The sequence below is a fragment of the Scomber scombrus genome, chromosome 18, assembly GCF_963691925.1.
Source record: "Scomber scombrus chromosome 18, fScoSco1.1, whole genome shotgun sequence".
Classification (NCBI taxonomy): Eukaryota; Metazoa; Chordata; class Actinopteri; order Scombriformes; family Scombridae; genus Scomber; species Scomber scombrus.
In genome coordinates this window covers 26,840,340-26,853,429 of record NC_084987.1, presented here as the reverse complement: position 1 = coordinate 26,853,429, position 13,090 = coordinate 26,840,340, and the positions used below count along the sequence as shown (strand labels likewise).

Genomic DNA, 13,090 nt, shown 5'->3' with positions numbered 1-13,090 from the left:
CATTCAATTAAATAAAAAAAAAAGTTACATTTAAAAAAATGCTCATTATAAAGAATTTAAATAGAAGTGATTGTGTGATTAAGGAAAGGTCTGTGAGCTAAACTTCAAGTCATGTGAGGAGAGTGTGGAGATGATCTGAGGCTGCAGTCACATCCTTCCTTCACTCCTTTGCATATAATGTATATATAAACTGTATATATGTACACCTCTACTTCTACACTTTAACATGTGTGTCATTGTATTTAGTTAGCCATAGCATGGGAAAGTTAGCCAGAGTTAGCCAAAGTGCTGTAAACCTTTATCTTGACCCAATGTATCGTCATTGCTTTTCAGTTTATGTGGTTACACACACAGTCAACACTTCTACATAGAGCAGAAGAAGAAGAATTATGAATACATGTTTAGAGGAAGCTGGAGCTCCTTCATTCATGTAAAGGATCCGGGAACACTGCTGAGATATTGCTAGAATTACAAAGACATGAATGTGCATAAGAGCATCAGACAGACCGTATGTACAGACTAAATGATCAAGTTTTAGTAGCAAGTATCATTCTCCATGCATCACATCAGATTTTCTACAGGTCACAATGCAGGGGATTACATTTTAAAGCATTCAGTGGTGGACTTCCTGCTGGATGTCCAGTCTGTGTGTATGTGCGTGCGTGTGTGTGTGTAGCTTTGAATCAGGACGCACACATCGACGTGAGCGACAAGCAGCAGCAGTAATGTGACAGACATACATCATGACGTGTGCCTGTGAAGCTTCGGTCTCCATGACAACAGTGCTTCTTTCTTGAGATAGTGGTGTTGCCATTCTAATAATTCTAATAATACGCAGAGGGTTGATGAGTGAGATTGTGCAGAAAGGTGTGACTCCATGTGCTCAGCATGGATGTCTTTGGTCTCAGAGAGACTGCTTCCTGACTGGCAGGAAGTGAGCTTCAGGTTAGTCAGAGAGAGAGAGAGAGAGAGAGAGAGAGAGAGAGAGAGAGAGAGAGAGAGAGAGACCTGAGATTGGAGCCAGCAGCAGGGTTAGTGTTGGTGACTCTGCAGCCTCTTGAAGTGCATCTGGACTTGTGTTTGCTTTGTTGATGTTGTTGGTGTGAGTTCTGAGGTGATGTCCAGCTGTGCTCAGGTTCATATCACAGAGGCTCTGCCCTGATCCACAGCCTGTCTTACTGGACTCTGCTCTGGAGCCAAGTCCACATCCAAAAAGTCTGTCTGCTCAACGTCCTGACACATGTTCTCATCCTCTGCCCTCTCACCCTTCTCTTCCTCTCTGCTCTGTCTTTGGCACATGCCAGACTTAGCCGGGCCCACCATGGCCAGGCAGATGGCGCTGAGCCCCATGCCCGCTGCACAGGAGTAGAAGGCAGCACCGTAGTTACCTGTTGCATCCACCAACACACCTGCAGGGAGACATGAGACCGTTTTTAAGAGCTGCCAACAAACCAGAGAGGTTGAAAGAAATGATAGAGAGAAGTACAAATAAAACAGGTCATGTACCTCCAAGCGGTGGTCCAGCAAGACCAGCGAAGCTCTGGATGAAGACATACACTCCCACAGAGGATGACATCTTCTGGATGCCCACCACGTCCTCCTCAGCCAGCATGGGGATGTGTGTGGAGCCAACTGTGCCCATGAAGTAGCCGTAGAGGGCGCAGCAGACCACCAGGCCCCAGAACTCCCATACGATAGTGAAGGCCACCAGCACCAGGCAGAGGAGAACAACACAACCCAGCAGCACCAGGGTCTTCCTGAAGCACACTTTGTTCAGCACCACCCCGATAGACAGGCGGCCGAAGATCTCAGCCACCGCCATCACAGAGAGCATGTAGGAGGCCATGCTGGCCTCCACGCCCCGGCTCTTGCTCAGCTCGATGATGTAGAGCTGCGGGGCGAAGAAGCCCAGCGTGGCAAACAGTCCGAACAGAGAGTACCAGATGAAGACACTGTCTTTCAGCACAGAGAAGTCCAGGAGTTTGGGGCTGGAGGGCTGCAGAGGACCGGCCTCCGCCTCCGCCTCCGCCTCCGCCTCCGCCTCCGCCTCCGCCTCCTCAATGCACCCCTCGTCCTTCTCAATGAGTGAGCTGGGAGGTCTAGACGCTGACGGCTCCTGGCCCTCTTTGTCCTGCACTTCCCACTCCATCAGAGCCTTGGTTTCAGCTCCTGCAGTCCTCAGGTCTCCGTTAGAGGTGGACAGAGAGGTGACGCCTGAATCCTCAGAGCCCTGCGAGACTCCTGAGTTGATGGAGGTTCTGGTTTGTTCGTTCTCCAGCTCATAAACAGCCGCCAGTTGCTTCAGAGACAGAGACTGTTTATCCGCTTCCTCTTCCTCCTTTACAGGCACAGGCTGGATGATGATTGGACGAAGTAGAAGCCCACAGCCAATCACAGAGGCCTGAATGATGCCGAGAACAACTAGACAGTAGCGCCAGCCAATGTGTTCCTTTAGTGTGGTGAAGGCTGTGGACAGATGACAGGACAGAGTACATTATAGTCATATATTTATGAACAACTTCTCATAAGATATGGCTCGGTTGTCATGGAGATGCAGCTGTCAACCATATGTAAACAGTTAATAAATGGGTTATAACACACTATAATGTTATTATAAGCAGATATAAAGACATTTTTATGTTTATTAACTTAGAGTATTTAATCATAAATTCTCAGATCAACACATATTTATATCATTACAGTTTTACTTTATAGTAATTTGTTATGTGTTTATACAGCAGTTCACAGGAGGAGTTATGGTTTTGACAGATGCATTAATAAATGTGCTTATAACTACATTACTTGTAGGGTCAGACTGACACTGGATATTTAGGGCTGACGCAGATATCTAAATGAAGTAAGAGTAAAACAATTCAGATATCGATATATCACCCAATCATTTTATATATAATAAATATATACATAAACATACATTTTTTGCAATGATCACTTAAACACACTTTTGACAAAGACATGTAATGAAGCCATGATATTTTACCATTTGATGATAAACTTTATCATCAGTGCACTAAAACAGTAAACTACACTGTGAATTAAATCATTATAATTAACTATAACATGTACATTTTTTTTTTTTTTTTAAAGGATCAAATATACATTAAATGCTGCCTATATAACTTTTTTAAAAAATTGGCACATATCAGACAACTTATACGCTAATACCAATATATCTGTGATAGGTCAATATCAGCCAATAATATGGACTGACCGATATATCGGTCGGACTCTAATTTCTTGAATGATCCTTAACATTTGTAGAGCAGTGAGAGCAATTCTCTAAACAATACATACAAACAGCACTACACAATACATCACCTGCAAAAGCCTGTAACCTGACTAGTTTATATCCCAAGAGTACATGTTACAGTATATGTACAGTATCTATATATTTACTGTATACTGTTAAATCCACTCACCAGGAGCAAAGGCGAATATAGCGAAGGATTCTCCAGAGGAAGCGACAGAGGTGACGAGGGCCCGCCTCCTGGAGAAGTACTGGGCGAGGATGGTGACGGTGGGGAGGAAGGTGAGGCAGTAGCCCAGGCCTGTAAACAAGTGGAGAAAAAGAGATAGGGGACATGACAGCCACTGGCCCGCATGGTAGGAACACTGCATGTCTAGAGGGGGAGTTGGGTCAGAGATCAAGGTGTCAGGTCACTCCTTTCTCAGAGGCCGCGGGACACTTGAGAGGATTCAGCTGAGCTACGGCAGCTGCTGGAAGATAAAAGGCATGTGAAGACACACAAAAAAAAGAAAAAGAGATGGGGGGAGAGAAGAGAGGAGGTGGTCATGTTAGGCATTGTTTAGAAGCAGACGTGGCAGTCAAGGTGGGAGAGCTAGCAGTGCTTTCTGTCCAAGAAAAAAACAACTTGATGTGCTCTGATGCCAAAATCACTTCCCCCTTAATTTGTTCTTCACCCGAAACGTTTTCAATATATTACTGATTACTGTCAATCACTCAATTTATTCTTTCATCCTCCAGCCACTTCCTGTTCCTTCAATCTGGATCTGAAAGGGAATTTCATGTTTTTAGAGAGGGGGGGGGGGTATATTTTGCTGCTCCAGTTTTTCCTGCTCTGTCCTTCCTAGAGAGTTAACACAGAGGAGTAAACCTCAGTGCAGGCTGCTCATTGGACAATGCTGGAAGAAACACACACATAGTGACACTGCTAGAAGTCCCTTCATCTCATACTATACATTACATACTGTTACACTCATAGATAGATAGATAGATAGATAGATAGATAGATAGATAGATAGATAGATAGATAGATAGATAGATAGATAGATAGATAGATAGATAGATAGATAGATAGATAGATAGATAGATAGATAGATAGATAGATACATAGATAGATAGATAGATAGATAGATAGATAGATAGATAGATAGATAGACAGACAGACAGATAGATAGACAGATAGACAGATAGACAGATAGACAGATAGACAGATAGACAGAGACAGACACAGATAGATGGATGGATGGACAGAGACAGACAGATAGATGGATGGATGGATGGATGGATAGATGGATAGACAGAGACAGATAGATATATGGATCAACAGACAGACAGACAGATATATGGATAGATGGATGGACAGACAGACAGACAGACAGACAGACAGACAGACAGACAGACAGATAGGTGTGTGTGTTTCATATGCAGTACCTGAGATAATGCCGATGGTGATGTACATCTCATTGATGGAGGTGGTGAAGGTGGAGGTGATGGTACCCAGGCTGATGATGAAGCCCCCCATCATCACCACAGGACGATAGCCAAAACGGTTGCTCAGCAGGGTGGACAGAGGAGCTGGAGGTGACAGACAACATTATTAGGTCTCTCCAAGTCCATCTTTAAACAGTCAGGAGGATAAAATGAACATTAAACCTGTTTTTATATCTGTAATCATTCTGTTCATACTGACCATAAGAAGATCCCTTCATAATGTACTTATAATGTGATACAACATGATGAGTAATATGACATTAATGTGTCAGATATCACTTGATATGACTAACTGACACTGATGAAAACTCATATAAGCTTCACATCTACTTTGAAATGTGGATTTAATCCTCCATCACTTCCATTGAAAGCACATTTGAAGGAGATCTTTTAATAGTCAGTATGAACAGGAGGAATGATTACAGAGAGGAAAACCTCTTTACTGTTCATATGAACACCTGACTGATGTTTAACACACACAACCAGGTAACTCTGAAACACCAGGATACACAGGAATGTGAACAATGTCTTTACATGCACTATAGTATATATGTGTGTACGTGCAGCAGGTCATTTTTACTAGGGATGCACTGATCCGACTTTTTCGGTACTGATAAGGATACCATACAATACCTGGGCTTTGCATATCAACCATTGTTGAATTAATAAACTGTATACCTCACCGTGAGGAAGACACTGAAGGCATCAGGCTGGACTTTACTTTCCTAACTATGTAAAACAAACTGTAACAAACAAACACATAAATATAAATGTACTGAATTGTTTTTAAAATAAATAATTATGCACCGGCAGCAACTTAAACAGGAATCAAATGTTTATTTTTGCATCACAAACATAGAATTAATGTGAATAGATTGGCCCCATTATCTGATACCAGATATGAATATTTAGTCAATATCAGGGCCAATATCTGATATTAATATTGGATCGGTGCATCCCTAATTTTTACATTGTTTATTTTAATATCTAATTTTCAGCTGAGGAGATGAACGTATTCACACTGATAGAAGTGACTTGGTCTCAGTTTGTGTTGGACTTTAAACATCCATGTCATCATCTGTCTTTTTCCTCATGCTCATGCTCACATAGAACCTGCTAATAGAACACATATATGTGTTGAATTTCACTATTTAGTTTTACTTTATCCAGTTGGTTGTATTCCATTTTTTTTCACAAGTATGACAGACTGTAGATGACTGTAGTACACTAACTAACACAAATATAGAGGACTTCATCCAGAATGATTGATTGATCAGCTGATCCACAGATAATAAAAGGCCAGGTTTTGTGATAACAAAATAATCATTTAAATACATTTTTTATTCAAACAAAATATTATAAAACGTGACATTTGAAGACATGAACTTAGACTCTTAGACATTTCTGACATTTTATAGACAAAACGATGAATCAAGAATAAAAAGTCAGCAGATTACTTCATAGTAAAAATAACTGCATCACTAAACTGGACTTCAAGTTAATATCATTTATCTTTAGCATTGTCTGTCTGCTAGTGCTAAATGTCCTGAACACACTTGTAGATGTTAAAAGAGTACAAAGGAAAAAGGAATCGATCCTTAATGACTGACCGGTGAAGGTGAAGGTGAAGACACAGATGGAGATGACCCACGACACTCGGCTGTTGCTCTCCCCGAACTCTGTCATCCAATCCTGGAGGAACACGCCCAGACTCTTGAGGGTCCCGTAGGTGCAGATCTCCACCACGAAGAAGGCCGCGGCCACGGCCCAGCCCCAGCCGCCCTCAGGCACCTCCGGGTACACATTCGGACCCAAGCAACCCTGGAATTTGGGCACCCTCATGGCTAGAGCAGGCCACCTGGAGGAGGAGGAGGAGGAGAGACAGAAACACGTAAGGAATGGTGGAGCACATTTTAATGTTTTCATGTGTTTTGCTGACTGACACAAACTGAACCAAACGCTATATTTGCAGTTTTTGTTTAAAAAAATTTTTTTTTATTGTTTCATGTGAAAATGATTTAAAATATTTTGCTTGTTTTAACATTTTATTTTACTGACTGCTGATTTTATTCATTGCTTGTTGTTGTTTTTTTGGCTTTTGTGACTTTTTTCAAAACTTTTTCATTTTTATGTTGCAAATAAGGTCAATGAAGTTACCGTATATGGTTCCTCACCGATCTAACTCCACATGGTTCTATTACCTCACAGAGAGGCATGGGGAGACTATTTTGGATGTTTAGTTACTAAATATAGTTATTCACCTGATAAAGAGTTAAAACCACCAACACCACATCTGCTAGAAGAGTTTGACATCTGAAATCTTGTTTGTTCCCCACTTTTCATTTCTTAATATCCTAATATCTTTGGAGATGTATTCAATTTTTTTTTTTTTTACATTGTTTATGGCATAATGGTGGATTCCTGTTGTTGTATCATGTGCCTAATTCTGATGAATGTATGATACATGTTGATGCTTTTAGGGGTTGTAGATCTTGTATTTGTTGTAAATATTCAGTGTGTGTATGTTGATGTGATGGATGGTGAGCTTCACTCTGGATGGAGTCAGCTGGACTTTGATGGTCACACTCTGGGTTTATCTCATGAAGTAACATGATGTCAAACTGTTGTGTGTGGGAGTCTGGACATGGAAGTGTGATCAACTTGTTGCAATTTGGTTGAAATGTTACCAAAATTGCTAAATATGTTGTACTGCCATGACAACAACAGTTAGACCATCAAATATTTTAGCCTGAAAAGGAACTGAACAGTGTTTCATGCTGCCACAGTTTATCAAGTGAGTGTGTTAAATGTTGATGCTTTTTTGCTCTTCATATAATAATGTGCTCTTGACTGTTACATACAGTACGGCTTAAAAGAGGAAGTGTTTTATTTTAGCACTGTGTGTTCATGTAAATGAAAGTGTGTTCAAACACAGCTGACATGTTGTTGCACTGTGGTGTTTTCTGTTGTTTAAAAAAGAATGCTGATCCACCTGTCACCAGCCTCAATATACTTCCTGATTGTACTATTTATTATTAACTCTTTCTCCACATCTGGTCAATGTCACAACTCATCAAATGGAATGACTGTATGTAATGACTGTATGTGTCTGTGGGTGTAAAGTCAACAAAGGCAGTGAGATAAGTACGTATATAGAGATGTAATGCATGGTGGGTGTTTGATCACTGAGGGTGTAGCTGTAGTGTATAGTGAGGGTGTAGCTGTAGTGTATAGTGAGGGTGTAGCTGTAGTGTATAGTGAGGGTGTAGCTGTAGTGTATAGTGAGGGTGTAGCTGTAGTGTATAGTGAGGGTGTAGCTGTAGTGTATAGAGACGATCAGCTGAGGATGCGCTTCACACTTTTAATGTTTGTCTTGTTTTTTTCACTTTTTGCAGAAATTAAACCTAATTTAAGATCATAATCTGACATTAAAAGTCTAGTGAAACCCAAAATGCTCATATCAAAATGTCCCATTAGACTAGCTGAACATCCCAGCTCAGCATGTATCAGTTGTAGACAGCCTTTCCTTCTAAACAAGATAAGCTTCAAATTGAGAACGCTGAGGAAACCTTCAGCTTAAGAATGTAGACTGAAAGTCTGAGCCTGAAAACACTAAACTGTCACACAGAGAGACAGAGACCTGTGTACCCAAGCACACAAACCACACACACACACACACACACACACACACACACACACACAGAGAGAGAGAGAGACAGAGACCTGTGTGTACCCAAGCACATAAACCACACATAAAACACTAAAAAGCCACACACTGAAACTATGATCTACTTTATGGTGGGTAACTCTTCCTTGGATCATGCTGTTTGATGCTCCTCTGCTCTGTTGCATTTATGTCATATCCAAACTCTACGCATACACCCAGATTTCAGAAGATGAATAGAAGTGCAGATCATGCTGTGTTAGGAGGAAACACTGACTGATAACAAGTCTAAATCATTTACACTGAAGCCATCAAACTCAGCCGGCTGCATGAAGATGATGTTAGAGCTGAACTCATGTAGAATGTGTCACATTACTGCTAGTGGACACTACACACTGATCTCTGGTGCCTTTAAAAACAGTCGGAGACATTACACAGCTAATTTAAAGGGAAACTTAATAGTTTTTCCACACAAATTTTTTCCATCTTTTTTTCATCAAGCTTCAGCAGTTTTTGACATGAGTCCAGTATTGAGTGAGTGTTGTAATAATGTAGAAATCTGTCAATGTACATCCACTAGCTTGTTGCATGTGTTTACCACTGACACTCAGACTGTTATTACAAGTATGTGATGACATGATGTAAAGAACCATTTTTCTTGACCTTTCACCTGATCCAGTCTGTTTGTTATTGTGTCTTATCAAGTCTGGCTCAAGAAGTCTCATTCTGAAATCTCGTGAGAATTGCTGTGGAAATAACACCAAGGTAGACTTTGTGTACTTCAGCACTCCTCTCAACCTCTGTCATCGTGACTGTCGTTAGTGTCTGTACACTGACAGGATGCTGTTGCCCTGCTAGATTACATTACAGCCTGTTTCACAGCCGCAGCACTCTCACTCAATACTGGACCAGTTTTAATAATGGATTGCTGCCAATAGTTAATTAGACTAATGATAGAAAAAGGGTCAAGGTTGAAAACTACCAAAGCGTATATTTCTCTGTCTCTTACTAATTTGGTGATTTAAAAAAATAATAAAGACATATTAAAGATTCATTTAACTGGTGTAAAATGGCAAAATTCCCTCCAAAAATACCCAAATTTGGGCAATTAAGGGCAGCACTGTGTATTATCAAAAGCATAGAGTGTAGCTATTTTTAAAGGGGCACATGGCTGAGATCCTTTTACTCAACACTACTTATCATGTGGATATACTTTATGTACAGTATACATGTTCTCTGTGGTTCTGGAGGAGCTTTCAAGGCAAGAAAAATAACATAATTAATAAGTGGTAGTAAATGTGGTGCAAATGTTTTTGCAGTTTGACCAATATAATAGACTTAAAGACAGTAAAGTCGTCTTTTGCTGTTTAAATTGAACTCCTCCTAGTCCCCCTACTTTATGAAAATACAATACTAAATCTATGGAGTATTTCTTTATGCCACAAATGGCCTGACTGTTGATCATTAAAGACATATTTAAGATTCACTAATGCCCCAAAATTCTCAGAAATGGATTCAAACTTGGGGAAATCCAGGATAGGAAGCTACTGTGAAGTTTTACATAGATACTGTATGTGGTCTTCTTTAACAAGAGTGCCAGCTTATCACACTCAACGGTGGTTGTTATCTCCTCATCCCTCCTCAGCTCCAACCCAACCAGCTATTTCTCCAAATGTGGCTTCTCTGGTTCCAATAATCTCTCTATAGGTGTACATTCTCCTGCAGCTACCAGCTCAGACTGGGTTCTATGAGTATGGATATAAGTGACAGAGCAGTCAGAGCCTGTACAGAAAACTATGAGGATGTGTTTAATCCTGCGGGCAGCTCTAGCCCTGGACTCAGTCTCTCAGGTGCTGTGTTGCCAGGAGCAAGCGATGATGTAACGCCTGCACACCAGAGCCATAGTTAGTTAGAGTACGGTCATGGGGGTGAGTAATTAGTGTTTACTGGCAGGTTGAGTTAAGAGTTAAGCAGCGAAAGTAAGTTTACACAGGAGGGGCAAAACATCCACTTACACACACACACACACACACACATACACACACACACACACACACACACACACACACACACACACATATACGCTGCACAGTGCAATGAAATGAGCTGCATCACTGTAAGAAACCCACCTCTATCATCCTATATTACAACAGTTATCTACACTAGTGCAAGATTTAATATTCATATAATTAAATAGTTATCATAGAGGAAACCTTAGATGAACTGATTATTTTACCCACGATAACAACAATAATGTCTTTATCTGAGCTCTACAACAGTTTCTTTATATGTTAAGAAGTCATTTGAGTTCTTATCCTGATCTTTTTAACAGTTTACTGACTTTCTTTTGGCATTGACAGATACAGAACATTTCACACAGTTACCAGCATGAATGTATCCAAACCTGACTAAACTCACAGAATCACTTCTTTATGTTAAAGTACCATTTCATGTGTGTTTGCCACGTCTGATAAGCAGTGAGTACTGGTTTGTTTTAACAGTATTTATAGACTACTTTTGTTGTTTCGATGCATTTTTGAGTCTACTTCTTGCTCTAGCTTGCTGTGGTGTGTCAGGTGTGCAGTTATCCGCAGTGCAGAGGAGTGATGTCAATGCGCCGCGTCCCAGACAGGACAGCACAGCACAGCACAGCTCCACAGTTAGCTTATTTTACTAAGAAATAAACAATTAAACGACATCTTTAGTTTTATTTTAGGCGGTGCCCGCACTTGCCTGACAAAGCCACTCGGTGTATTACCGCTTCTGTAACATTACATACGACATAAATGCAGTTGAGGCTCCTTGCTGTCAGACTGCCTTCCTGTGTCACAATCGGCTGAAGCTAACAGCATCTCCAGCTGCGGGTTGCCAGGTTGACTTGTGACTTACCGGCAGAGCAGAGTTGACAGCAGGAGCACACACAGCAGCCTTCTGGTGTGAAACACAGCCCAGTCTCTATCTGCTCGTCATTTTGTTGTGTTGTGTTAAGCAGCTATAACGTAGGCAGTACACCTAGTTTCCCTTAAGCATGAAAGAACAATTATTTACTTGGCATATTTTTTTTAGCCTAATTGTCACTTGCTGCTCCGGCTAATTAATACATATATGCTAGCTGAAACAACTTTGGGCTTTTTTTCGGTCAATAAGTAACAGCCGGTCGCATCTTTTGTCTCCTCTGAGCTATTTCCTGTGTGTTTTGGCAGCTCTTTACCGGCTTCAGCCGGTATTTAAACGCGGGCGTGCAGGCTTCGTGAACGCGCAGGGAGGAGAGGAGACTCGCGCTACAGAGGCTCGTGCGCTGCTCCCGAGCTGCGTTCGCGTACCGATGAAAAAAACAAACCCAAAACACCTGTATTATAGAATTATAGCGATTTTAGCTGGAGTTTTGGTGAACAGGTTGTAAAAACCCATTAACGCGTGTGTGGTTTATATTTTACAAAAAAATAAATGATGTCAACCATAAATAAAGTAATCATGATGTAAGGTGTTATAGCAGAGCCTATATAGTCACAAGATAACGTAATAGATCTATTATTCAAGTTTTGTTTGTTTTCTTAGTGGGCTGTGTATGTTATATTAGTATATTAGTTAGTTGTGTTTCTTTAATGTTAAAAATAATTCATAAATTCAAAAACACTGTCATGAATTGCACATACACATTTAGGCTACACACTAGAAGCCAGCGTGAATGCAGCACCGGCGCGTCCTGATGCGCTCTACACGTGTATGCAGCGCGCGACAGTCTGAGCTAAACAGGTTTTATCCAGTTAAGAGGCGTGTGTGTGTGTGTGAGTAAGTAACCATGAAGTTTAAATGTGGAAGAACTGAAAAGAGGCAGAAGGGCTAAAAACAAAAAAAACAACCTTAAGGACACGTGTGATAAAGGGCTTCTCTCTTTTCCTCAAGTCATTTTCTCTGTTTCTTTTTCTTTTCTTTTTTTTTGCGTCCAAATCTAACTTATTACCACTGTCTGTTGGACAGCTTGAAGGGTTTGTGGTTTGGCTGACTCAAAACTGTTTGTGTTAACATCTGTCAAACTGAACCAGATGTTATTGTGTCAGTGGTTTCCCTGTTAGTCACCAACTGTTCTGCCATGAATCATAAAAGAAACGTAGAAACAATATAAGCCAACAGCACGCCATCACTGATACAATAAAGCAGAAATTACCTTCACCCCAAACAGCTGCTGAGTGCAGAGTGATGAACTGTTCCACCTCTTTAAGAAAGGCTTCATTTTTTTTTATTTATTTTTTTTTTACATCCATTGATGAAAACCATCCTAAATGATATTTTATTTTCATCAAGGGTGATAATTCCCCTCAACACCAAAGAGCGCGTGTCTCTACTTAAATCAAATGTCATCAACTCATGACTCCCATCTGGCACTTAGACACATTTTCGGAGAACAATGAAGCAAAATAAGTTATTTAAAATGTTGCATAAGATGTCACAACCACTCAGCTACACACTGCAGTACTGTAACAACCTATCAGAGCAGTTATAAAGGAAATGATCATGAGTTTGAAGTTTTTCTGTACATAAAATAAACTTCACCAATGCCTGTGAGACTAAAATTATATTTTCATTTAAATACGATTTTAACTGCACTAATTTTCTCAAAATGTTGATAAATGCTGCCTTTATCCTGCTGGTATTGACTTATGTATAATAAG

General features: G+C 40.6%; 1 protein-coding gene across 2 annotated transcripts; it reads right to left on the bottom strand.

The window, feature by feature from the left end:
- Positions 1-350: 350 nt before the first annotated feature.
- slc16a6b (solute carrier family 16 member 6b) lies at positions 351-11,585 on the bottom strand. Of its 2 annotated transcripts, XM_062438783.1 has the most exons (6): positions 11,307-11,585; positions 6,364-6,611; positions 4,694-4,837; positions 3,438-3,566; positions 1,507-2,466; positions 351-1,409 (listed from the first exon to the last, which is right to left on the bottom strand). In XM_062438783.1, exons 2-6 carry the CDS (start codon positions 6,593-6,595, stop codon positions 1,138-1,140), a joined length of 1,737 nt encoding a protein of 578 aa, XP_062294767.1. In that variant the 5' UTR covers positions 6,596-6,611; positions 11,307-11,585; the 3' UTR covers positions 351-1,137. The 2 variants fall into 2 exon arrangements, with proteins under 2 accessions (XP_062294767.1, XP_062294766.1); XM_062438782.1 differs by lacking the exons at positions 6,364-6,611; positions 11,307-11,585 and having other exon boundaries at positions 3,438-3,732; positions 4,694-4,771.
- Positions 11,586-13,090: the final 1,505 nt, after the last annotated feature.

Excerpts from the sequence above, each read along its gene's own strand:
- slc16a6b (XM_062438783.1), bottom strand. The coding sequence starts at position 6,595 with ATGAGGGTGCCCAAATTCCAGGGTTGCTTGGGTCCGAATGTGTACCCG. Across the intron at positions 3,567-4,693 it reads CACCATCGGCATTATCTCAG|GCCTGGGCTACTGCCTCACC; the intron begins GTACTGCATATG and ends ACTTGTTTACAG. Across the intron at positions 2,467-3,437 it reads TATATTCGCCTTTGCTCCTG|CCTTCACCACACTAAAGGAA; the intron begins GTGAGTGGATTT and ends ATCTGTCCACAG.